Source organism: Pogona vitticeps, chromosome 5, assembly GCF_051106095.1.
Source record: "Pogona vitticeps strain Pit_001003342236 chromosome 5, PviZW2.1, whole genome shotgun sequence".
Taxonomy (NCBI): Eukaryota; Metazoa; Chordata; class Lepidosauria; order Squamata; family Agamidae; genus Pogona; species Pogona vitticeps.
The window spans coordinates 60,231,505-60,257,837 of record NC_135787.1 but is presented as its reverse complement, the minus strand read 5'-3'; the positions used below and the strand labels follow the sequence as shown (position 1 = coordinate 60,257,837).

General features: G+C 38.1%; 1 protein-coding gene across 10 annotated transcripts in view; it reads right to left on the bottom strand.

The window, feature by feature from the left end:
* Nucleotides 1-26,333, bottom strand: part of TENM3 (teneurin transmembrane protein 3) — a 1,852,170-nt gene that overhangs the window by 174,017 nt on the left and 1,651,820 nt on the right. For all 10 annotated transcript variants that reach the window (XM_078393883.1, XM_078393884.1, XM_078393889.1 and 7 more), the window contains one exon: nt 1,669-1,791. In XM_078393883.1, the coding sequence (XP_078250009.1) occupies nt 1,669-1,791 (123 nt within the window). The remainder of the gene's footprint in view (nt 1-1,668; nt 1,792-26,333) is intronic.

The window sequence follows — 26,333 nt, the reverse complement described above, 5'->3', positions numbered from 1 at the left end:
GAAAGATAATGGATACTACTAAACTGCAAGGCACAGATTTGAGGCAAAAAGAAATGAGAGAAGAGGGGGCACAAGCTTTCATTTAGGCAAGATGTCTAAAAATGGTAGCTATGGGAAATTGAGTCACATCATTTCTGTAATTTTGGAACCATGATAGGTAGGAAACAGGCAGCTTTCTGTCTTCTTTTATAGGGACACAGAGGTCAGCTGTGCATCATGAACAGGAAACATTTAAAGAAAATAGGACAGTAAATTCAGCACACATCAACCATTTAAACCAGGTTTTCCATGTATTGAGTTGTCAGCCAAAACCGCAGGGGCTCATTAACATTTAGAGCATCTTAAAAGGCAACATCAGAAAAAGTTGGTAACATATACAGTAATCCCTTTATGTGGTTGGTGTTTTAAAGCCTTCTAGATTAAAATTAGGATAGCATTTGATTTTTACCTATTACCCAAAAAGGGCACATGCAATCTAAGAGTCTAAGACATCAAGAAGCATACAACTTCAATATTAACACAAGAGTATTTTAGAGGAAAGCACAGAACTTTACACAAGGAAAGTCTTGAGCCTTTTCAGAGACAGACAAACAAGCCAACAAGGACACTCATTAGTTTAGCTGAGAATAGTTGAGCAGTGCTCAAAAAATGTTCTTGGTGATTTTCTGAGTCTTGCCATGCCAAGACCAGTCACTGAGACTTACTTTTCCAAACTTCCCCAGAAAATAAGGCACCTCCCCACATACAATGTTCACAGTTTTTTGGTTTGTTTGCTTGTGTGCCTATAATTTTGCTAAATTCTGAATAGTTCAATGCCCTTTCTGTGGAATTCTGCGCAACAAATATGCCATTCTGCGCAGGAATTTTAATAATTTTACACAAATTGGTGTTTCCCACAGGAAAAAATATTAACATTCACAAAACACCAAAGAAATCCTGCAAGACATCTCTGGTGTGGAGAACTTGTGCAGACAAAAGAGGGATGTTCTTTCTTGGTTTCCCACTGAGAGTAAGGGACTTCCCATCTCTGGTTTAGCCATGCTGCTTGCACTATCTTCAATCTGGGCTGAAATAATTAGCAATGGATCTTCAGGGCTTTTCTAAATTGGGAGATGCTCTCAGCCTTGCCTGGAGATGTCAGGTACTGAAGAACCTGGGAATTTCTGGATACAAAGCGTGTATTCTAGCACAAACTACGGCTCTTCCAAATGCAATGGTTCATCCTTAGAACCTTTTCAATGAATGTACTTGTGCTTAAATATGCCAGCCTGCCATTTGTGTCTATTGGGCCAAGAAAATAACCTAGACTGCAGGGTTCTGCCATCTTAGGGACTCCCAAGTACCTGTAAAAGCCCTGATCTTATGTTTAACATCAATGCTTAATGAAATCCCACAAAGTATAAAATGTTGTTAAAAACACCACCTAAAAATGATTATAAATATTTTAATTAATAAGTATTGTGCTCTAAGAAGTTTTGATTTTCTCTTACCAAATTTTAATTTCTTCAAAACTATTAAGGATAAAAAAGCCACATGGCAATTCCCTGTTCCTATTAAAAGTTTGCATTTTGTAATTTCAATATATGTACAAAAATTAGTACCAACTGTTAGAGACTTAACTTTTTCATTGCATATTGAAAACAGAAATTAAATTAGGCAAGCACTTACCATTTTCACCAGAAGGTAATGATACAGTATTTGTTGGCACAGTATCAGAATTCACTTTTCCATTTTCAAATGTGTCATTTTCAGTCTGTTGCAACTGCCAGTTGAGGCCAAATAGATGCATTGCTGATGATAAAGAAAGCATATCATGTAAAAAAAAATCTTATGCTTCGGAGATAAAACAAATAATCAAAACTGCATTTGTTTCTTACAGAGAATGTTTTTTATTTAATTTCAGATGACAGAAATAAGACCTAACACAGTTGTAGCCAGGAATCACAGAAATGTTTCATTGTTTAAAATATTTTCTGGTTTAGGGAAAATCAACTATAATTACAAAGATACAAAGCAGTATAAATAATAACAACCAACCACAAAATAATTGTGCCAGTAATCTCTGTGATACTGTTTCCTGCCAGGCCATTCCTTAGTACTGCACAACATATTCCTCGATACCAGAAACAACAAAACGGCACCAATTAAACAACAACTCTTCATCAAAAGCATGTAATATAATCTTGTAAAATTACTTATCCTGATGAGACATTGCTGAGACAGCCTGTTGAAACACCGGTGGTCCCTGCAAGGTTTCTTGTCCCCATTATAACAACAGGTTCTTCTTCCTTCCTCTGAGGTCTCATCAATTTGTACAAAATGTCTCTGCACAAAACTAATATCTCTCACTTTGTGAAGGAAAACACACAGACAGCAAGCATCGAAGATTTGCTCATGAAAAAAGTAATTCTTTTCCATACACATGAGAATAAGACAAATGACAATTACACTGATTGTTGTAGGTTTTTCGGTCTGTTTGGCCATGTTCTGGAGGTTTTTCTTCCTTAAGTTTCACCAGTCTCTGTGGCCGGCATTAGGAACGTTAGTGTAACAGGTAGCCCTGACCTCACCTGTCCGTCACAGCTGGGTAGTGAATCATCAGCCAATGGGGTGACGGAGGGTGGGGCTGAAGAGGGAGGAGCTGGAAGAAAAAGGGGTGTGAAGAGAGTGTGAGAGATCAGATCTGGAGTGTGAGAGAGAAAGAGCTTGTTTAGAGGCCTGTGTGCCTACGTATTCAGGGAGAGAAAGTCTGTGATTAATTAAATAAGAAACATGATTGACATCGTGATTAGCTACTTGTGATTTACATATTTTATTTTGTTATTTCAATAAACCTGTTTTGTTTTGAAGGAAACCTTTGTCCTTCTTAAATAGTCATTCCAATTGGTGGCAGCGAGTGTGAAGTGGTGTGTTGGGCATTCTGAGAGGCCTGAGTTGGCAGTGACATCAGAGTGGCCTGCTACGTCACAGTTAGGAAGAAAAACCTCCAGAACACAACCAAACCGACCGAAAAACCTACAACAACCATCGGATCCCGGCCATGAAAGCCTTCGAGAATACATTGGCAATTACACTCTTAGTCTGTTCCCTTATTCTATCCTAGATAATGAAAGGTTTTCCTAAAATAAAAAATCTTGAAACACTTTGGCAGTTTGTCTAGTATTTTATATATTCCAGTGGATAAAACAAGCACGGCTAAAGTCCTATTCCTCTACTTGCTTGCATGACTAAGGCTCTAACAATGGTGAACATGTGGGAGTGCAAGAAGCACCACCTCAACAACCCCATCTGAAGAGCAGGCCTTTTATCCACAGAGGTATGGAGAAAATCTTGTAAATGCATTCAGCTCAGCCTGCTTACACCATACCTGTGACTGGGAGCCCTGCTTTATTAGGAATCTTGATCCAGAAGTTCTGTATACATATGCTCAGCAGAATACCCTTACAAATTCCTTTTCAGACATGACCAATTGCAGGCCTGACTAGCACATGGGAGATGTGGAAATGGGGTATAAATGTGAGTCCACTCCTCCACCATGATTACAGCCCTATTCAGGTGTTCCATTTTGTAAACCTGCAGGGAGATTGAATGCGATCAGAGCCTTCCATGTGATTAGAAGCTGTAATAAAGCAAGAGCTTTCAACTGCATGGAACTGCTGAATGCAATTACATCTCCTTCGAAGAGCCAATTTTGATTGAATCATGCTGGTGACACAGTATCAATAAGCAAAAAAAAAAAAAAAAAAAAAAAAAAAAAAAATCAACACCAAGAAAAGATAAACCATGTTGTGTTGCAGGCATGTGAATTTCAGTGGTGTCTATTACAGTCAACAATTAGTGAGGCTAGGAATTATGGAAGAAAAATTTTTTTTCTCACAAGACTCGGTGACTGTTGTGCCTTATTTTCAATGACCTATTTTATCATCAATAACTGGGCAACAGCACTCAATGCACTCTTTTTTTTTAAGATAATGGGAAGACCTTTCTTCAGAACTTTTTTCCTGGGTACTTCCCAAAATGTTCTTCAAACTGGAGCTGCAAATAGTTTTGGGACAAGGAGGGAGCTGGGGAGGTGCAAAATGCTTCTAAAGCCCCACAAATGGAGTGTGAATTGGTTTCTTCAGAGACAGAAGCATATTCCCACTAGGCAGGTTATGTGGTTACATTACCCTGTGTTCCTTCACAACACTGAAACCAATACTATGCAGTGAGGCAGCACTTGAAGTGGGAGCACTGTCCTCAAGTGTAAGGACTATAAAGGTTCCATATATTAGATCCAGATTTCTGGCTTGTGTTTCTTGTTTATAGATTACTGGCTCAAGCTCTTATTTTTCTATGGCAATGTACATATTCTTTGTGACACCAAGGATAGTTCTTTCCCCTGTAGAATGTTAATACCCCCTTTTTCGTTTTTGTTTCACTCCGATTAAAATTATTAGCCTAACTGATGGAATCAATGATAATGATTCCACAATGTGCAGCACATTATGCTTCAGAATGTTGAAAATGGTATGGCTATTAATAAAAAGATTTTTTTCAATCTCTCGTTTTAATAGTGCTTTACATCCATATCAATGAAATAATTTCTCTACAATGGAATTTTTACCTCATATTTTCATGTCTTTGATTTTGTTTTCTTTTGCACATCTTAACATGAATTTTTCCTTATTCCCAACACCACAATCCTGTCTAAACATCATCATTTCTGGAGGATTGCCAGAATTATCTCATATTTTAAATGTACTTCACATTAAATTCCTTTTCATGACTTCCCTACTGCTCATGTTTTATTGCTGCCTTAGTTTACTACCCGTATGCAAAATCCCTGAGGCCAAATCTACTGTCAGTTACACTGTTTCACTATAATGGCTTCAGTGCAACAAAGCAAAGATTGATTCCCACTTTGGGGGATTCTAAATATTCATTACTCAAAATGTTCCAACTAGTCTATTTTACTACTTAGCAAGAGTTTAGTATCTCTGGTACTGTGAATGTCAAGGATTGGAAAGTGATGATATAATTTTTAGTATTCCTCCAGTAAATGCTGATAACAACAAATGAATATTAACAATCAACAGCGGAGAATTATCAACATTTCATTATGAAGGCTGACACAAAAATCTCTGTTCTTTTCTACAGTCAAAAAACCTTTCATTACTTTTCAAAGTATTTGGTGTTTTGATTTGCTAGTAAAATTTAATTAGACTGCCTTCTTTTATTCACAGCTAGTAACTGGGCCTGTATGTAAAGTACAAATTCAAAAATATAATGGCCATTTCCAGACTACTGTGACCTAAGGGATTTGGAAGATAGAGATATGCTGGGATTTCATACTTGATGTTTTGTTTAAAGAGAATTTGTAGAACTTTTCTATAAGCAACTCCCATTCTAGCACCTTGTTGGCAAATGGAACTCTGGGGCATGTATTTTCATACCATCTACCCTGTTTCCCTGAAAATAAGACCTAAACTGAAAATAAGCTCTAGTATGATTTTTCAGGATGCTCATACAGTAATATAAGCCCTACCCAAAAAATAAGCCCCAGTTAAGTGAAACCCCATCCTCCACCACTGTGCTTTAACCAGAAGAAGATGACATGACTCTATTTGAATAAATGTAGATTGTTGTACATGAAAAAATTAAAACTTCCCCTGAAAATAAGGCCTAATGCATTTTTGCAAAAATTAATATAAGACCCTGTCTTATTTTTGGGGAATCATGGTAGTTTGTTCTATGTCTGAATTACTGATGTTATTGCTTTGAATATTTATTTAAAATTTGCCAAAAAATGCAAGGTTAATTGTGTTTGTAATATTCATAGAATCATGAAGTTGGAAGGGGTCGAACAAGGCCATCAAGTCTAACCCCCCTGCTCAGTGCAGGAATACAAATCGAAGGATATCTGCCAGATGATTGTCTAAATTTATCTTGAATGCCTCCAGTGTTGGAGCAATCATCACCTCTCAATGATGGTGAATGATATATACAACTGAATGATATACAAACCTTACTCATCATGCTTTGTAATGTTAATGTTAGAATAACATCACTGTCACTTGGAGCTATGCCCCTCCACCAAAGTCAGGAGTAATATTGTCACTTTAATATTGGTACTACTAGCCTGAGCTCTGAAGTTAGCTGGCTGGATAGCTCAGCGAGTGTCATGAGTGCAGTCGAAGATCTGGAACCTGAAGGGTTAATTGTAGCTGAGGAGAATGCTGAGCAATTAGAAATACAAACACCTGAATCGCCTCCAGATTCTCCTCCCCCAGTAGACAGGCTGAGAGCCAGGCTTCGGGGAAGACTTATGACAAAAAAAATCAGAGGATCGCTTGAAGGCTGCCCGCAGAAACATCCAATCAACTAGCCCTGAGTTCTGACAGGATGAAAAGACTTCCAGCAGTTCAAGAGCTGTTTTTACTATATAAACAGCTCTCAGATGGCTGAAAGTGTGGAAGCAAGAAGTCAAATCTCTGGCTTGCATCCATGCTCCTGATAACCTTGAACCTTGTTCTCTGGACCCTTGGCTTTGGACTCTGACCCTGGGCTACGTTGTGTGTTTTGGCTTTGGACTCTGACCCTGGACTATGTTGTGTGAGTTGGCTTTGGTATTTGGATATCGGCTCTACATTCCCTGAATTCCTGACACAGGACTGGCTTATCGGACTCTGCTGTTGTAACCCCTGGGAATGTGACAGCGAGTTAGGTATCTGGCTGCCGAGCCAGAGGTTGGTAGTCTGATTCTTCACAGTACATCACAAAAAAGCTAGCTTGTGTGGCCTACAGCAAGCTGCACAGTCTGAGGATGTCCCCAGAAAGGGAATGGTAAACCACTTCTGGGTACACCCTACACAGAAAACCTGAAAAAGGTCAGCATAAGTCAGAATTGACTTGACAACAAACAATTAGCTCTGAAGTTACAACCCAGATCTCTTCTTTAGGAATCTATAGCAGTTTGCATATACCTAAATATGTCACCACTTTTCCTAGAACATCAACTTTCCTAATACACATGTTCCATTGTGATAATGGCATGAAATTAAGTTTCAAAAATAACTGGAGACAGATGGAAAGTGGAGCTTTGCTGCGCTTGTTTGAAGACTGGGTGAAAAGCTTAGCCTGTTTGAACTATAACTGATTTTTCTCTTTACAAATGGCACAAAGAAAAATGTATCATAGAAATTAACCTGTAATTGCCTGTTTTGTTTTCAGACCTGTTTAAAATATCTTAACCTGATTTAGAATTGCTATCCTAATTAAAGTATCCTGATTGCTGAATGATGAGTCAATTATGACCAGGTAAATTCTACTGAAGAACTACATGACTTTAGTGCTGACAATGAAGAAACTGAAAGAATTAGAGATTTTGTATAGCTTGATTCAATCATCAGACCAAACAGAGGCTGTAGCCAAAAAATCAGAGGAAGACTGAGACTAGGAAGGGCAGCAATGAAAGAACGAGAAAAAATTGTCAAAGGTAAGGATTAGAGATGGGGGTATTAGTATTTGTCTACCAATATCCCTGTACAGGTGGAAATAACGAGGGTCCGGCCCCAGGGGGCTGGACTGTTCACTCACGATTTTGCCACTGTTGCTGTCTCTGCGGAGGCTTCCTATCACACCATTGTCCACAATCGATTACTCACTCCTGGCAGGAGGCAGGATGACAAGCCTCTCTGCTAGGTCGGAGAGCGGCTAATCCATTGTGGAGAACAGTGCGACAGGAAGCTTCTGCGGAGCCTGCGGCAGTGGCAAAACTGTGAGTGGACAGTCCGGTCCCCTCGTTATTTCCACCAGTGTGGGGACATTTGTGTTCACAGATGAATATGAATACCCCCATCTCTAGTAAGGATGTGTCACTGGTGAACAAGACCAAGATCATTCACACTCTTGTATTCCCAATTACCCTGTTTGGGTGTGAAAGCTGGACAGTTAAGAAAGCTGACAGGGAAAAAATGATTCGTTTGAAATGTGGCGCTGGAGGAGAGAAAGACAAACATGTGGATCCTAGATCAAATCCAGTCTGAACTATCTCTGGAGGCATAAATGTAGAAACTGAGATTATCCTGGGAAGGCAGGATTTTCTGGAAAAGACAATAATACTGGGAAAGGTGGAAGGCAGCAGGAAAAGAAGACCAAACATGAGATGGATTGGCTTCCTAGCTTGAGTTTACAGGAGCTGAGCAGGACATTTTGGAGATCGCTCACTCATAGGGTCGCCATGAGTGACTTGACGGCACATAACAACAAACGAATTCAGCAGGTCTATTCTAACTGGGAATACTAAATGGGTTCATGCCCTTGTCTTACAAGAGTGATGCATTACCCCAATAATGGCCTTTAGAAAAACCTTAAAAAACCTAAAATAAAAATCAGTATTTAGAAAGTCTCAAATAAAAAAGTGTTCAATACACATGAAAAGGATAACCGAAATGCACAGGGGTATTTAAAATTTTGTATGATAAATAATTTCTTTGATGACTAAGAGTAATGAACTATAATACAAAGATTTATGGAGCCAAACAACACAATCAATTTAACATAATGTTCAAACATGACGGTGAACAGGACAAGTATTTTATTTTGAAATACTTGTCCTGAATAACTGAAAAGAATAGAGCAATTTACTATTCTCTATTAAGGGTTAGATTGATATAGCAAGCATTGTATAAAATACTGTAAAATATACTCCAATAAAGGGGCACAGATTAATGAATTTCAGAATTTTTTGAAAAGCATCAGATTGGGAACACGAATGAGATGCACCACGCAAGATGGCAAATTTGTCTTCTGGACCCCTCAGAGCTAAACTGTGATTAGAAGAAAATATTTCCATTAATTAAATGTTGTTATGCATTTCCTGCTGACTTCATATGCAAATTTACTTGATTTGCCACTACAGTTGTCTAAAGCATTGCTGTTTGTAACCCATTAATTATCACACAGTTGTACTTGAGGATAAAATGCAAGTGACTGCAGTGTATCTGCCCGGGAATAGGTCCTAGCTAAGATAGAAGAGAGTTACTTCTGAGCATACTCAACTAGCTGGCTGGATAGTTTCGTGGCTTAGGTATCTGGCTGTGTAGCCTGAGGTTGGGAAGTTCAGTTCCCCACTGTGCTTCCTTTAATCACAATCACTCCAAGTCTGAGTGGTCTTGGACAAGCCCAAAGTAAGATGCCACCCAAAGAAGGGAATGGTAAACCACTTCTAAGTATTATCCACCTGGAAAACCCTGAAAAGGCTTGCCATAAATCAAAAATGACCTGACAGCACACATTATTTTATTATATACACACACAGGATTATGCTTCATGACTGATGTCATGGGTAACTCTCTTCATTTGTAACAACACATCTAGCTTCTTTTTGTTTGACAAATAAAGACATTCCTAATAACTATGTAAAATGCTTCCATCAGAGCTACCTGTTATACTACGACATTCACTTTATTTCATCAGATAAGCTGAAATCCTGTTGAGCAATTACACAGGTGTACATGGGCATGACATCAACAGACTGCAATGTTACCCTTTAATTTAATTTAAAGCATCCTATCTGCCTGCTTCTGGTTCTGAGCCTTCTAGGAATTCCTTTTGGCTTGAAGGAAGTGTTTGGGAGCCTGGGGAGAATCGGAAGCTTTTAGTATTAGAAAATTACTGCTGGATCACTAATGGGATCAGGACTGCCAGGAAAAAGCAAAACTGACCCCACCACCACCCATGCCTAATGTGGATACTGGATTTTTAAGGGTAAATACTTGGAACACAAGTATATTTATTTCATGTATTTCTCCTTTGAATTTGTAATTCATCATAATTGTTGGAAAAGTTAAAATTATTGTTTTGGAGCATGCAAGAAAATAAGTATTAAGGAGCTTTTGGAAGATATGAAATCTGTGTCCCACAAATCTAGCTGTGGAATATTTTTGCCTCTCCACCCACCCCCAACTATCATCAAATTGACTTTTTCATTGTGGTTTGCACTGTTTAAAGTTAATTTTTTAAAAAAATGTTCCATGCAATCATAGGGCCTATAAATCAGAAGAAAAAAGCCTTCATACTTTTTAATTTAGATTGTTTTAAACTGAAAATTGAATGAGGTATGAAGATCGTGACACTGCTCATTCTAAAAGGGCATTTAAAGGTAAAATTCAAGGAAGATGTGCAACCCACAATGGCAGATTTACACATTAGTTGAAGTTGTCAGATTAAATTGTGCATTAGGCTGTTGACTGACTTTCACTGCCATTTGATATGTTAAGCAGACTGACCTATCTCGCTCAGCACCATATGTTCTGACAGGCAGTAACTCTTCAAGAACACACTAAAAATCCCTATTTTCTGGAACTGAACATTAGAGTTTCCTTGCTGCATAAAAGAAAGTGCATATACTGTATAGTTCCTACTTTAAAAACCTTGTCAAATGGAGAACTCCAATTCACCTATTTCACAGGAAGTTAGGAGGAAATAGATTAATTTGCAAAATTACAAATAAAAAAAGTTCGAAAGCATGCAAATGCAAGTAGATAAATAGGGACCACCTTGGTGGGAAGGTAACAGCGTTCCGTGTCTAAGTCGCACTGGCCATGTGACCACGGAAGAGTGTCTTTGGACAAAACTTTGGCTCTATGGCTTAGAAACGGGGATGAGCACTGCCCTCTAGAGTCGAACACGACTGGACAAAAATTGTCAAGGGGAACCTTCACCTTTTACCTTTACCACCTTTGCCAACTACTAAGGAAATGAAAATTAAGCTGGCCTTGTACAATCCACATGTTTATTTGTTTTTAACAATAAACTTTTCTATTTTAGCTCTTTGTACACTCATATTTTGGTATGGACTGCCATATTACCTACTGACTTGGCCTACAAAGAAAAGGTTAATAAATCTTCAGAAACTATACTTGCATAATGTGATTTCCATGGCCCAAACTCCCAGTTGCAGCCTGAAAAGTCACCCCACAGAATTAAGTGACTTTCTGGAATAGCAGGTGATATAGCGTGTAGAAAAGGGCAGAGAAATTTGCCGAATTTAGCAGTGCTGCCCACAGTCAAAGTGTGAGGAATGGGGACATCAAATAGAGGATTTAAACACCATCATTGTCCACAGGAATAGACACTTTACTACCTTCTACAAGCATCTTTTCTGGTCTGCTAGTTGCTTCTTGTAGGAACAGACTGTCCATCACATTTTTCACAATTTTTAAAACCAGGAGACATTTATGTTTACTCTGATAGTGAAGATGTTGATGAATAGTGAACTGAGGCAGACAATGAAAGGGAGTATTCACAGGTTGTGGGGAGGAGGTTCAAGTACTACAACATTTTTTAAAAAAAGGATAACAACCTAATGGGGAAAAATAACTAACTGACATCAAATGAAGGCCAAAGATACTGGCTGAAATCCTGTTGCTTAGCATACTAAGTAGCAGCTAGAATAGGCCCACTGAATCCATGGAACCTGTGGAGAGGTTGACTCACCAATTCCCCACTGATTCATTGGCCTACTCTAATTCTGACTTACTATGTTAAGCAACAGGATTTCAGCTGTGAAAGTGACCAAGAATGTCTGTTGTGGGTAAAACAGAAAACAAGGGAATAAAATGGGATATCCTAGGGGAAGGCATATCTCGCTGGCAGGAATCTTGAACAGTAGCACTGCATACCACAATATTTTGCTGCAGATACCATTTGCTATTTTAAAATTCAGTTGACTCCTTCGCTATCACTCATAACGCTAATGACTGCATCAGCAGCATAGGACATTTCAAGCGGCCGTTAAATTAGTATGAGCCCTTGTACTTACATAGCGTTCCATCATCAATATAAAGAACAAAAATTATTCCGGATACCTAAGTTTGGAACACATAGTACAGGAACAGCCTGTTTTCGGCGGCCCTGCACAATGCTGCTTCATTACAGCAAGGTCACTCTGGCAGCCATTTTGAGGTGAGGGCCAAATGCAGCCAGTGCAGCTGTCACCTACACTAAATCTCCAGCACTTGCGTGTCAGCTCACTTAAGCTGCAGGCAGGCTCTGCTGCTAAGGAATGGGGTGCTGTGGTAAAAATGGACTCCAACTGAAATAGGAAGGAGGAAGGAAAGTGCAGGAGTTATCTCAGCTGCTGTGGCAGGAGGACTCTGAACAAGGCCCACAGAAGCAGCCTCTTCCTTAGTGGTGCAGCTTCAGGGGAGCAAAATGGCAAGACCTGGAGTTGGAGCCAGCCAAAGGCATTGCCCACATACTCCTTCCATCCCCAAGTGAGTTGAAACTTTCCCTGCAACCCTTATCTTGCTCTTTCCTCCCTCCAAGCTTGCTCCAAGTGTATGGGGGTGGGTGAGAAGGAAGGAGGGAATGGAGAGGGGGGTTGAGAGGGAGAGAGGGGGAGAAAGAGAGATTTATCCCCTAAGGCAGTGGTCCCCAACCTTGGGCCTCCAGATGTTCTTGGACTACAACTCCCAGAAGCCTTCACCAGCACCTCTGCTGGCCAGGATTTCTGGGAGTTGAAGTCCAAGACCATCTGGAGGACCAAGGTTGGGGAGCACTGCCCTAAGGCATAATGTTAAACCGCACCACTTAGCACTGATTTGCTCAGGACTCCATTTTATTGGCATGCATCTTCAGCACTAAAAGGCGTATTATTGTCTGTTTTACTGTGCAACATTTCATATTGCTTGAAGTCTATCTAACAATCAGAATTTGCAAATTAAATTTTGAAAAAGTAGTCAGCTGCTCGAATGTCTTCAAAACAACAAACTACTTAAAGTAGTTTCTTATCATCATAGTTGCAATTTTTAAAAGCAACTTCACATTTGTCAGTAATAAATTAAATAGCAACTTTTAATTACTTTCAAAAATTAAATATTTCAGTTACTGGATGTTACAAGCTACTGTCCTATGGTATATAAAACCTCTTCTCCCATCCACCTGGATGAATGTATTTACAGTATTATGGTCAGCTGACCAGCTCATAAAACATATTTATGGCTAAAATATACAAAATGAAGTTTAAAAATATACAACCAATTCATAAAACAAATAATGTGGCTAAAATATACAAAATGCAGTTTAAAAATGTACAACCAGTTCATAAAACATATTACATAGTTAAAATATACAAAATGCAATTTAAAAAGTGTACAACAGATAATTAATTGTGCACTGGTTGTAAAATATGGAGAGAATCAAATACAGAATTTTTATAGTCATCCTTTGAACCACTGTATTGTCTAGGGCAAACTAGTTTGGACAGGGTCTTTGGGTTATAGGGAGTCCTTCCTACAAACTTTGGAATCAAATTACAGCAATTCCAATAGGGGTTTCAAAGTAAATGAGATATTTAAGGAGTAGTTTCAATAGTTTCATACCTCCAGTTAGTTTCCATGGCTGAGTGAGGATTCAAACCCAGGCCTCCTGAGTCCTAGTCCATCACTCTATCCATTATACCACATTGGGTATCCAGTGAGGCTATAGCCTGTAACAACAACTGTAATGTAAAAATTACAGCTACATTCTAAAAAGAGTGAAATTATCCCTGGTTAAGATACAAACACAATGTAATATAGTTGTACTGTAAGTATTGGGGAAGGACATTACTAATATATGGCCAATTATTTGTAGGTGATTACTTCCAAGTTGATGCTTTTGAATTGTGGTGCTGGAGGAAGCTCTTGAGAGTCCCCTGGACTGCAAGGAGAACAAACTTATCCATTCTAAAGGAAATCAACCCTGAGTGCTCACTGGAAGGACAGATCCTGAAGCTGAGGCTTCAATCCTTTGGCCATCTCATGAGAAGAGAAAACTCCCTGGAAAAGACGCTGATGTTAGGAAAGTGTGAAGGCAGGAGGAGAAGGGGACGACAGAGGATGAGATGGTTGGACAGTGTCATCGAAGCAACCAACATGAATTTGACCCAACTCCAGGAGGCAGTGGAAGACAGGATGGCCTGGCGTGTCTGGTCCATGGGGTCATGAAGAGTCGAACACGACTAAATGACTAAACAACAACAACAACTTCCAAGTTCTAATAAGAAAAGTGTAGCTGCTTATACTTCCTATATGTAGATAAGTCACAAGTAAACTGGAAACAAGAAGAAAAGGAAAGGTGCCTAAATTGAGAAAAAAGCTAGAGGAATTAATGAATGAAAATGTACTGCAGTGCCATAATAATAAAATGTCAAATTAATGAATTATCTTCACAAGATCTGTATAGATGTTCTTTCTAAGGACATTTTTCTTGGATGCAGTATCCAGCTAATAGTAATTTCTCCATCTAATTTCTCTATTAGATGATAAAAGATAAAACTATCATCTTTTTTTTCTGAAAAGAAAACAGCAGCATATATGTAAGATCTGTGAAGCCTTCTATGATGGCTGGTTCAAAATGGAATTTTGTGATAATGTCCCCTTATTCTGTTGTTATCACGGGGCCAGTTTCAGTTCGCAGCACTGCGGATGTTCAGAACGTAAAAAGCATCCAAAACCTTAAGAACAGGGCCAAACAGCCTGGAAAACTCACAACTACCATCCATCACATTATTTGAAAAATAGATTATTTTAAGGTGGAGGCACATAATGGCCATTGAATAATTTTAAAATTCTTTGATACCTTATAATGTTTATTTTAACCTTCTGATTGCCACCTATCTTTAGCTTTTTGTGTATGAGCTATCTTCACTATTGAACATTTTCTTTTTAGAGCCACTGACAATAATAGCATGTGACACTTGCAACATCAATCAAATATTAATATCGTGCAATGCTGAAACTGTAAATATTGTATTATGCTTTGTACTTTGGATGAAGTATACTCAGATGATCTTTTCACAACAACATCCATATCGGAATATTACTGGTTGTTACGACTTCTGACAGCAGAGGACGTATTCAGAATAATGTTTCCACATTATGTAGATCCAGAAAAACATGGACGCTATACCTCCTTTACATTCAGAATTATTAGAGAAACTGTATTTTAAAAGTTTTATAAGAAGTAGCTGTGTTACTCTGTGAGAGAATATCAGGCAAACACAAAAGAAAAATAAAAGATAAAGAAGACTAAAACGCTCACATCAAAATATAGCAATTAGTCTTTAAGGTGCCATAATGTTTTTGTGTTCTTTATTTTTATTTTGGTTTTGCCTGTGTTCTTAAAAATGCTTAATTAAAATTTTTTACTCATTTAGAAGGCTCCAAATAAGAACAAGAAAACATGTACAAAATATAACAATGCAAAACTTATATCACAAAATGCTAGATAGCTTTTCAGTTCCAAGAACCTATTGTAAAACTATTTAGATACCTTAGAACAATGGTTCCCATTCAGGAACCAATGTTAGGGTATAATTCCCAACTTTTGGGCTCCAGATGTTCTTTGACTACAACTCCAAGAAATTCTGGCCTGCACAGCTAGGTGAAGTTTAACTTAAAATATTCAGGGAGTTTTAAAATTTCTTATCCTGCTGCCTTCAGGATTTGAAGCTGCCTACGGTTCCTTTTGGCCTTGAAAAGCTTTTGGGTGCCTTTGGACAGGGGGAGGAGAGTCTTTACAATCAGGAAATTGTTGCCAGCAGTCCCATTGCCAGATCAGGATGGTCAGTGATGATCCCATGCTGATTTTCTAATATTTAATGCTCCTCTTCCCATCCAGTTCTTTTGAGCTTCAAGCAATTGAAAATAACATAATAATAATATGATGTAAAGTTCAACCTTGCAACTGTATTTTTTTGCATGCTCTCTGCCATTCAGGAAACCTGTGATTACTTTTTCAGAGTAAAAAGTATTTTGAAACGAGATTTAAATGTCACCATGTTAACATACTCTAATACAAATGATGATGATGATGATGATGATGATGATGATGATGATGATGATGATATGTGTGTATGTATGTGTGTGTGTGAGAGGTAAATGTTGCTATGAGAGTTAAATATCTGTTTTACTAAAGAGAAGATTGGTTGGCATATATTTTTCATTTGATCTCTTGCAATGGCAGTAATAGCTATTTAGGTATGATACTAATACAATAGAATTTAAATACAATTGGAAACATGAGAGAAAACATCTAAGAATTCTGAACTGCAAAAATGGATAATACGTAGGGTAAATTCCATTCTTTGAAAAAACTTAAAACAAATACCCACAGACATAGGTAAGCCTCCTTAACATTTGTAATAGTTCTACAAACGTATATCATTGTTTCTTTCCTAATTTCTTTTTTATTATTATTATTATTTTTTCTGTTCCTGGGGAGTATAAAATGTCCCCAGGTTTTCCTTTCCATTGGAAAGTGCCAAACTCAGCAACACTCCAAAGCAATTATTAAGACTGAAATCTACTGGAAAAAACATTGGCCAAAATTCTCTTGTATAACTAATGCTGTTGGGAGGAAATGACATCATCTGTAGCAGCATACTGCTGCTAATTTGAATCTTTGTTTTGATTTCTTATTGCTTAAGCTTTGTCTCATTGAGCATGGGTCACATCACCTGGAATCAAAATACTTTAATTAGTGGCAATTTGCTGTAGACATGAAATTTTCAAATTTTTTGGACTACAAATCCCACAATTCTTCCTTCTGGAAGAAAGGCCTCAGCTTGAAGGCTGTGAGGTTCAGAGAGAAACTTCCAGTTTGCATTAGAGCAGGAACAAAAAATCTGGGAGAACCTAGACTAATTAAGCCTCAAAGTCCTAGCTGAGGCTTTTTTCCTACGTGTGCCACATTTAGGTATCTGTGTCTTGTCTGTCAGGTGTGTGTGTTCTGTGCTGTCAAGTCAGAACTGACTTATAGCAACTTTAATAAGGTAAGTGAGATGTTTAAGGAGTGGCTTTACCCCATTGAGTTTCCCTCAGTGAGTTTCCATGGTTAAATAGGATTTGAACCCTGTTCTCCAGATTCCTAGTATGTCACTCTATCCACTACATGACACTGGGAATCCCTGTCTGCCAGGTAGAACTGCCAAAATGGAGAATTATGGAGTTTGTAGTTTAAGAAATCCAAAAATTGCATCTCTAATCTGCCACTGCTGGTGATGTCATTTCCCCTATGTCTGTGTAAACTAGGGAAGACGTTTTTTGCTGCTACTGTACAATCACAAGCTGCATCCCTTAGGAATCTGATGTATTATAAAACTGGTACAGTACTATGTTTTTAAAAAGGATACAGTAAGAAATGCTCAGGTATGATCAGAAAATTAGATCTCTGTCCTCAGTACAGGTACTTGGAGTTTAATTAACTTAATCATTGGGAATTTTTAAATATTTTATAATCACACAGAATAATATTTGTTACTTAATCTTGTTCTTCTCCTACCAGATACTGGACATTGTATGGCTATCTCGATTTTAACTAAAATCGCGCTGAACAAAGATATTCAGCAGTGATGCTTAAACAGTGAACCTTTAGCAAAACCAAAACTTATTAAGCTTTTCATTACAGACTTAAACTGCTCAAACTACTTTCATTTTATGCTTCATATTTAGTTACTACTAGAGTGGTCGAAATGACTAGATAGGCGGGGTATAAATACAATAAATAAATAAATAAATAAATAAATAAATAAATAAATAAATAAATAAATAAATAAATAAATAAATAAATAAATAAATAAATAAATAAATAAATAAATAAATAAATAAATAAATAAATAAATAAATAAATAAATAAATAAATAAATAAATAAAAAATATTTAGAATATTCCCAGTATGGTGTAGTGGAAAGAATGAAGGACCAGGCCAGGACTCTGGGGAACAGGGTTCAAATCTCCACTTGGCCATGGAAACTCAATGGGGGAATGGAACTGGTAAAAAACACTCCTTAAATATCTCACTTACTTTGAAAAGCTTATTATGGTAGCTATAAGTTGGTTCTGACTTGGCAGCACATAACCTATACATATATTTAGAAAATCTGTCCCTCCTTCAGTTAAAAAATTTCAGACAGTATACAATTTAATGATGCAGCTGTAAAGTCAGAAAAATCTACAAGAACAATCAAACTCAGCAGAGGAGATAAAGCTATCCCGAAATACCCAGACAAATAAAAGGCAACTACCAGCCAGTTTGATAACTGCAGGCAACCAACTTCAAGAAGAGTGTTGTCAAGATGGGATGCTATGACCAAGAACACCCTTTTTTGGCCTAATTTCGAATGGTAGATAGATGTAGAAAAGGTCCTGAGATGATGGCCGCAGTCTTCTGGCTGGCTTGTGTGGGAAAAATCAGTCTTCAGATACTCTAGTCACAAGTTTTCTATAGGAACGATTAGTACTTCTAGTTTTCCCAAGAACTGGACGAGCAGTTGTTAAAAAAAGTAGTAATCATTTGCATTGTACCTAATTTTAAATGAACACAACTCAGTAACAACTGGAATAATAATAAACTTCCATAAATAAAAATGGACAACAGTAAAAGCCTAATAAAAGGAAGAGAGTGAAATAGCATAAAAGAGGTGAACAAGTTAAATAGTATGGTAAGAGTGAAGAGAAGAAGTAAAAACAGAAGGGGGAAGACTGGTGGAGTAGAAGGTTTGGCTTAAGTAGTATATAAAAAGTGAGAACAAGGTGGAATATAACAAAAGCTTAGCAGAGAAAGGTACACATCAATAATTTTATTAAGAAGAAACACCCTTATTAAACATGGGATGGAGAAGACAAGCAATACAAAGAACAGTATAAGAAAGATGACAGATATAAGACCTATGCAGAAAGAAATTCAGATTTATCTGCATATTAACTTGAGCAAAACCTTATAAATATGAATAGAAAACACCAAGATTTTCGTAGAGGAAAAGAGACACATATTGGTCAAGATCCAGTGGCATACCTACATAGTCGGTGGTTCTACGTCTATACAGTACCCCAAAACAGCAGAGTTAGAACTATTTGCAACAGGTTGCAGCACCAGCAACCTGTTCCAGAGGCTTTCCTTACTTTGTATTTTGATTACATACATGGGGCACTGCAGGAGGAAAAGAAGTTACGTGACTCAGGTGGAAGCAAAGAGATTAGCAGACGGACACCATGGATCTCCGCCATTATCTCTATTCAGAAATGAAGCAGAAGAAAATTATGTTCTGAATTAATTAGAAAGTTCATCAAAGATACATTACGATTCTGAGACATAAGTAAATTAGATAACCATCTATAAAACTGAAGTGTGTCTCTCTCTGTGTGTGCACAAGTCTCTCTGTGTGCACTGTTAGTGTGTGTCTGTTGCCATCATAGCTTCAGAATTGTGCAGCTTGAAACTCAGCATGGGTACAAAGGGGACCTTGATCAGCTGGCACACTCTGCTTATGCACATCGCACACCAGAGGTACTTGGGTCTAAAAACTGCTTTTGCTCTGAAATGTGTGTTCGCAACAGATAGAAACTTACTTCATCATTTTTGTCTGCAGACCTCTAGGTCTGAAAATCTTTTCAGGTTCTAAAATAAATTCTTGTAGCTTTTAGAAATAATTATTCACTTGTTTATAGGGGCCTTGAATATTTATTCCCATGCAGATTGGACATAATGAATGAGTCAATGAATGAATGGCCAATCAACATGTATGCAATTCTCATTGGCTGGACTCCTGTTCAAGCAGGTATGTTGGATCATTCTGAAAGCAGCAGGGATTTCGGAAATAAAAGACTTTCCCCCAATCCAAGGGCCCCAAGAGCTTCCCCGCAACAAAGGGGGTTCCTTGGGGGCCTCAGAAGATTTAAGGCGAGAATATAATTTTTAAAACATTTCTTTAAAAACCTGCTGTGGATATCAGTTTTATTTATTTATTTATTTATTTATTTATTTATTTATTTATTTACTTACTTACTTACTTACTTACTTACTTACTTACTTACTTACTTACTTGTTTGTTGCATTTCTAAACTGCCTTTCCTCTGGCGAGGAAATACAAGATAGCTCATAATGATTAACTCAAATCAGACTGAAAATACAATAAAATACAAAGTTAAAAAATAAACATATACTAATAATTAAAAGTGTTAACTAAGAATCTAAAAACACATTTGGAATATAAGCCCAGCATCCAGGAGGAACTCAACCTCTGTTATCAAAAAAGGTCTGTAATGTCACCAAAATGATAAAAGGAAGCAGCGGATCAACCTAGTTTCCTGATGGAGGGCATAATCTGGGAGCAATCACAGAGAAGTCCCTGTTTAGTGTCCCCATCAAACTGGCCAGCGATAACAATGGGAGCAAGAGAAGGGCTGGGAAAGCTCAAATGGGGAGACGTACTTTAGACCAGCAGTCTCCAACCCTTTTAGCCCCACGGACTGGCTGAGGACAGCGTGGCACCCCCCCAGAACTCATGTGCATGGACGAAGGAAAGTGTGCACGCTTGTGCGCATGAGTAAAGGGCAGCGCAGCGCATGTGCGCTTGTGCTCAGGTGCAAACAGGCTGTGCAGGGGGGAAGTGCGTGCAAGGGTGGGGTGGGAGGTCTCTCTCTGTGGCCCGGTCTGGCTCAGGCCATGGACTGGCAGCGGGCTGCAGACTGGGGGTTGGGAAGCTCTGCTTTAGACAGCCTGGACCCAAACCATATAAGACATAACCAGCATTGGTAGTCAGTGCAGCTGTTGTAAAAGGGAGTCATATGCTCCCTTAAAACTGTCACAAGTCAGCAGTTGGGCAGCTGCACTTTGAACCAGCTGGAGTTTCTGAACTGTCTTCAAAGACAGCCTTATATACAGTGTTAAAGTAATCCAAGTAGAATGTAACTGAAGCCATGTGTCACCGCAGCAAAATCAGACATCTTAGGAAATGGGTGCAACCAGTTTTAACTGGATATGCACTCCTGGCCACTTCTGAAACCTGAGCATCAAAACATGAGTACAGGAGTACATTCAAGCTGTGGACCTTAGTTCTCAGGGAGAGTATAAATTCATCCAGCATAGGCTGAATCCCATACCATGATACGGTTTTCAACTGATGCAGCATAATTTATGAAACAGGATTTCAGTTATTCATTCAGTGGCTGAAATCCTATTGTGTCATTACACAGACAGTACAGCTTTTGGAAATGAATTTTCATAATTTAAGAAAGCTCTGTAGACATTGTCTTTTGCATAGTGAGTTGCGTAACTTAGCATACAATAGATGTCTATGGAGACTTATTAACTTTCAGCATTTCAACTCTAAAATTTACATCTTCTGCGTAACTGTGCAAGAGGATTTCAGCCAATGGGTTTGTCCTACAGTAAATAGAGCTACCAAGTGGACTCAGACCACACTCTATATGTGCCATGGAAATGCTGCAACTCTTTGAATCTAGTAATCTTCCCTGAAATTATAGGGTGACCTGCAGTTTAATATGGTACCATTTAAATGAAACACTGACTCTAAATTTCTGTCCACATCAAACAGCTTAAATATTCCAAGCTGACGTTAACATTCTCTAAGCTTCTAAAATAGTATGGTGAAGAAAATACTCTTAATAAAAGATTTTTGCCAGCACCCTGTTAACATGTTTATGTGTAACCAATACTTCATCTTATCTAGGATTTGAAGTGTACTGTACCAAGATTACCTGTGAGGAAACAGAGAAATGAAATAAGTAATAATGATCTTCCTAGATTCAACTGTGGAGTTGGGGCCTATCTCCCCCTGCAAAACTCACTTCATTATAAAAGACAGCAGTAGCACTGAGAGGAAATAATTCAAATTCAGAAACACTTCCTACAAAGAATACTTATTTGTATTCTCACAAACAGGGCTGGTTAACAACTTCATTATGTCAAGGTGGTGTCTGGTTGTTGGGAGACTGCTAAGAGGCTGCATATTCAAACAAAGTGGAGCCAGAGAAAAGAGACAAGGCTATCCTTTCAACTGTAATATAGAGTATAACCCTGTCTACCTATTATTCATTTACTTTGGACACTCTCTGTGGCTCCTGCCAATCAAACAAGGAGAAGCCACAACAGCAGCTTCATACCAACAGTATGTATGTGGAAAGAAATGGTATGGAGGGTCACTTTCAAGAGAAGTGCTGGAACTTTGCACTCATGGGGCTGCATCTCAGAACTCAGTAAGAGCCCCAGGGCATGGTCTATCTGAGAAATGGGAGAGGGGAATTAATCAGCAAAGGATTCAGCAATAGATCTTGCTCTCCAGACCTGGTTTAAAAAAAGGGGCATTCTGGTCATCAAAAGAGAGACGAGAGCAAGAGGTTCAGTCCCTGTAGCACATTCAGCAAGACTGCACCTCCTGGGACGACATGAAGGGGGGCAATTAAGGTGGAAGTGGCAAAGACAAAGAAGGTAAGATTAGCAATGACAAAAGTTGTGACTTTTGTGGATTTGTAGTGGTGAGGAGAGGAAGTAGAAGAGAAACAAAGCATGGACAGCTTCATAGAAGCCTGAAGGGCCACATGAAGCTTGTGATCTATGATGAGCTGCCCATCCCTGCTCTGAAGGAATACTGGATTGCTTAAGGCCAAGAGTGTCCTTTTAAAAAGACTGTAAGTATTTTAAATATTAAATACTAAGTATGCTTAGAAATATGATATACTTGCTGTCTATAATTGCCTCTTCTCACTCTTTCAAATAAAAATATAAAACAATGTAACATTTTAAGGAGGGTTCTGCTATGTCTTCTGATCTGCATACAGCTGGGAATAATTTAAATAACTTCCTCCATAACTTGTTCCTACTGTCCTCCCCCTCCTACTCAGTTTTTCTCCCCTCATTCTGTGAATGAGATCTTGGCTTTACTCAAGCTGCTTCTTGATTTTGGATTTACTTCATTATGCCTTCTTTTCCTTCCCTCTTTTGTGCTGTCTCCTTATTGTGACCTCCCTGCATTTTCTTTCTCTCATGTTGCCTCCCTTTGTTTCCCCGCTTCCTTTTTCTGAATCATTTCACCACCCAAGGCTTTGTTGTCATGGTGTTGGAAGGACAAGACAGACCAGTCTCTCATGGCACATCCCTCTGCCAGCTAGCCAAAGCAGCTGTACAGCTGAGAGGTTGAAAAGACTAGGCCTCACTTCCTATGCTTCCTATCATGCTACTCTAGAGAAAGCAGTACTTTTGAATACAATTCCTTCACCTGAACATTTAAATAAAAATACAGAGGCTTGGCATGGTAATCTGCTTTCATGTCCTTGTAGAGAGTTGGGTATAACTATATGAGAAGTAATAACTGTGAGTCCACTTGTTAACTATGGCATCAAGTAATTTTTTAAAGTTTAAACTAATATAGAGATCTCCAGAACTTGGAAGTTCTGGAGAATACTATGCCTTTGAATACTATAAATCCCAGAATGACCATCCCAGTATGGCCATGTTATCTGAAGATTTTAGGACTTGTTAGCTCAGTAGAATGGTAATGTATCTTCTCCCCTTCCTATATACTGTCATATTTTTCCAGTACAGGGTACTATATTACAGTTGTGACAAAACCATATACAAAAATGAGGCATAGCCACAGACTGGGTCTTCAAAAGTGATTTGCCACCTAAATTATAACAACCAGTGTTTCTATCTGTAGTTTCTAATCTCTCTGCTTTGTTTAAAGTCTGCCGTTTTGAAACAGCTAAATAAAATAGAAGACTATTTCAATTTCATATTAAGTAACTCGTATTGCATTATTCTTGAATGGCCTATTAAATGAGAATTTTGATATTACATCTGAAGTGTTGGGAAAACTACACATAGGTATGAATGTAATCCATTAACTGCTTTATGGACCCCAAAACCTTCAGAGTGTGTTCCTGAATGCCAGACTTTACATTTATGTTGCTGAGTTAGCTGAAACATCGGTAAGTGCAATACATAAAAGGTTCCCTGTTGAATACATGGAGAAGGCAACTTCTCTTGTTTATTTCAGCAGTTATAGCTATTTCTGATGCAATGCAATATAATTACATACCTGACCTGCAAGAAATCAATTCATATTAAATAGACTAAGACTTTCCATTTGTAGAAATGTGTACTGTATATTAAAAAAATATGCAGCACACAGTCTTGAATAAGAAATATATATGGACATCTCACTACTTCTGCAAATATAGAATTATTCTGGTCCTTCCTGTGCTAACATAATTACTTTTGAAGAACTGTTTAATAATATTTATTGCTAATTATTTAGCAAAAGGCAATTGTGTTTTCTAAAACATCTAGCATAGTGGGGTACACAGATGTACTGCTACAAATTTGTTATAGTAAAAAACAGTTGCGACGAGACAGCAGCAGGAGGACAGAGCTCTGTCCCCCGGGCTGAATTCTGACCTTGTTTGGGACACCATAGGGTGTTGGAACCACCCTGGAGGGGTGGTGAACTGGGGGGGGAAGCCTGTTGATCACGGGGGGCGGCGGCCACCCCCGTTCGATCCAGGAAACTTCCTAATTAGCCAACGGGCAGAAACAAGCAGCCTCGGCTCGCTTGCAAGTTGTCGGTAGCCGGCTAAAAGAAGCAAGAATATCAGCTTTCTGGCATCGCTGTTTACCGGGTGAGATTTTTACAACTAATTGCTTATACCCCTGGAGGAAATAATTCCTATATATGGGAAAAAAGAATTGCTATCTCATCTCAGAAACTATAAAGCGGCAAAAAATCTGGTGAGAGGGATAGCTGATGGAAAGGAAATAACTTTTAAAAATACACTTTAAGAATATTACAGTTTGGCGTTGTGAAGCTTGAGAAACTTTCCTGTGAGTTATACTTGATAAATCTGGACTCTGTTTTGACTACCTGAAATCTTTTGGCATGGAGCCTAGGAGTGGTGTCCTTGAGCACTCTGCTGTTATTTCCTTTTGACTTTCTTTGAGCCTGGCTGGAAAATTAACCCTAAAGTGGACCTTTAAGGCCATCAGGCCACGGATACAAATATTGCACCCTACCCTGGTATCTTGAGGGTTCAAATTTGGTTCAGGCCTATTTAGCCAAAGCGAACTTTTTGAAATGACTCTGGAAACTTTGAATATCTGTTTATAGCCATTTGGGCAGCTGACACAGAATGGCACAACAAGGACAATTTTGGAATGAAATAAAATCTACCCTTCAAACAATATTAGAAACAATGAGATCTCATTATCAAGAGGCAAAATTATCTAATCAACATCAGAAGAACTATAGTCAGCAAGCAACAGGGAACAACAAAGAAGGAAATGGGAGTATCTCAGATGATGTATGTCAATCAAAGCAGCAGCTGGAGGAAGTTAATCTAAGAGAAACATCAGTCTTGGACCAGAGGAGAGTATCAGGGGAAGACAAAGGGAAAAAAACAGCAAAATTAACTAAAAAAAGCCTGGAAGACTCATTGAAGATAGACCAAGTACATAAAGAGTTAGTGGACATAAATCAGATCTACAAAATGGTTTCAGAGGACATGAAAGATGACAGAATGCTTAGAGACACAGAAATGTTAAATGAGAAAAGGGAAATTAGAAAGGGAATTACCTAGAAAGATGAAAAAAGGGAAAACAAGGAAGGGCCCTTTAATATTGAAAACATGTTTATATTTATCATCTGGAACTGTAAAAGGGTATATTCTGCATATTAAAAAGGAGAACTAAATTGAAATAAGGGAGCCCTAATCAGGGTAAAGATGTAATATGGTGGTTTTTTATTTTAGGTTAACTAAACTAGATATAAAGCTGGGTCATGGATCTGGAACCACTTTCAATAAGAATGTTATTAGAAGACCTTGAGAATTTTATATAATATGAGAGTAATATTATGATAGTAGTCATATTATATACTAAAAATTATATATGAATGGTTTGAATGTTTGAAAGATGTTTGGAATTTGGGGGGATAACCGGGAAGACACTGAGATGTTAAAAACAAATAATTGTAAGCAAAACATGTAACACGATGTTTGACAAGCACAAAACAATGTAGATAGATTGAAAAACTATTAAAATGTTTATTAAAAAAACAGTTGTATAAGGTATGGGGTGCCATGTAGAGAGCAGACAACTCAAGGTCCTCATGTAAACCTCCCTTACAATACCAGTGTTCTCTGTTACAAGGGAAAATGATGACTTGTAGATTAGAAAATAAAATGTTAAATGTATATTTCATGTATTAAATAAGATTTTGGAAAGCAGTCTTCTAGCAGGTAGGGTGAAGATACTGTAGAATAGTCACTAAAAGGTTACTTATGGCAGGAATAGCAATGGTTAGGAGGGGATAGTGGAACTTGCAAGACATGTAATCCCTGGAAGTTTCCAACAGAATGCATACAATACGTCCAAATGGCTAAGAAGAGCTAGAATACTAAAAATCCTTTTGACTGCCTTTGAATGTACTGTCTGCCTGCCAAGAATCAGAGCATTTGAAACGGGAGGGGTAGAAAATAAGGTCAGCTCTGCAGCAACAGCTACACTCTCTC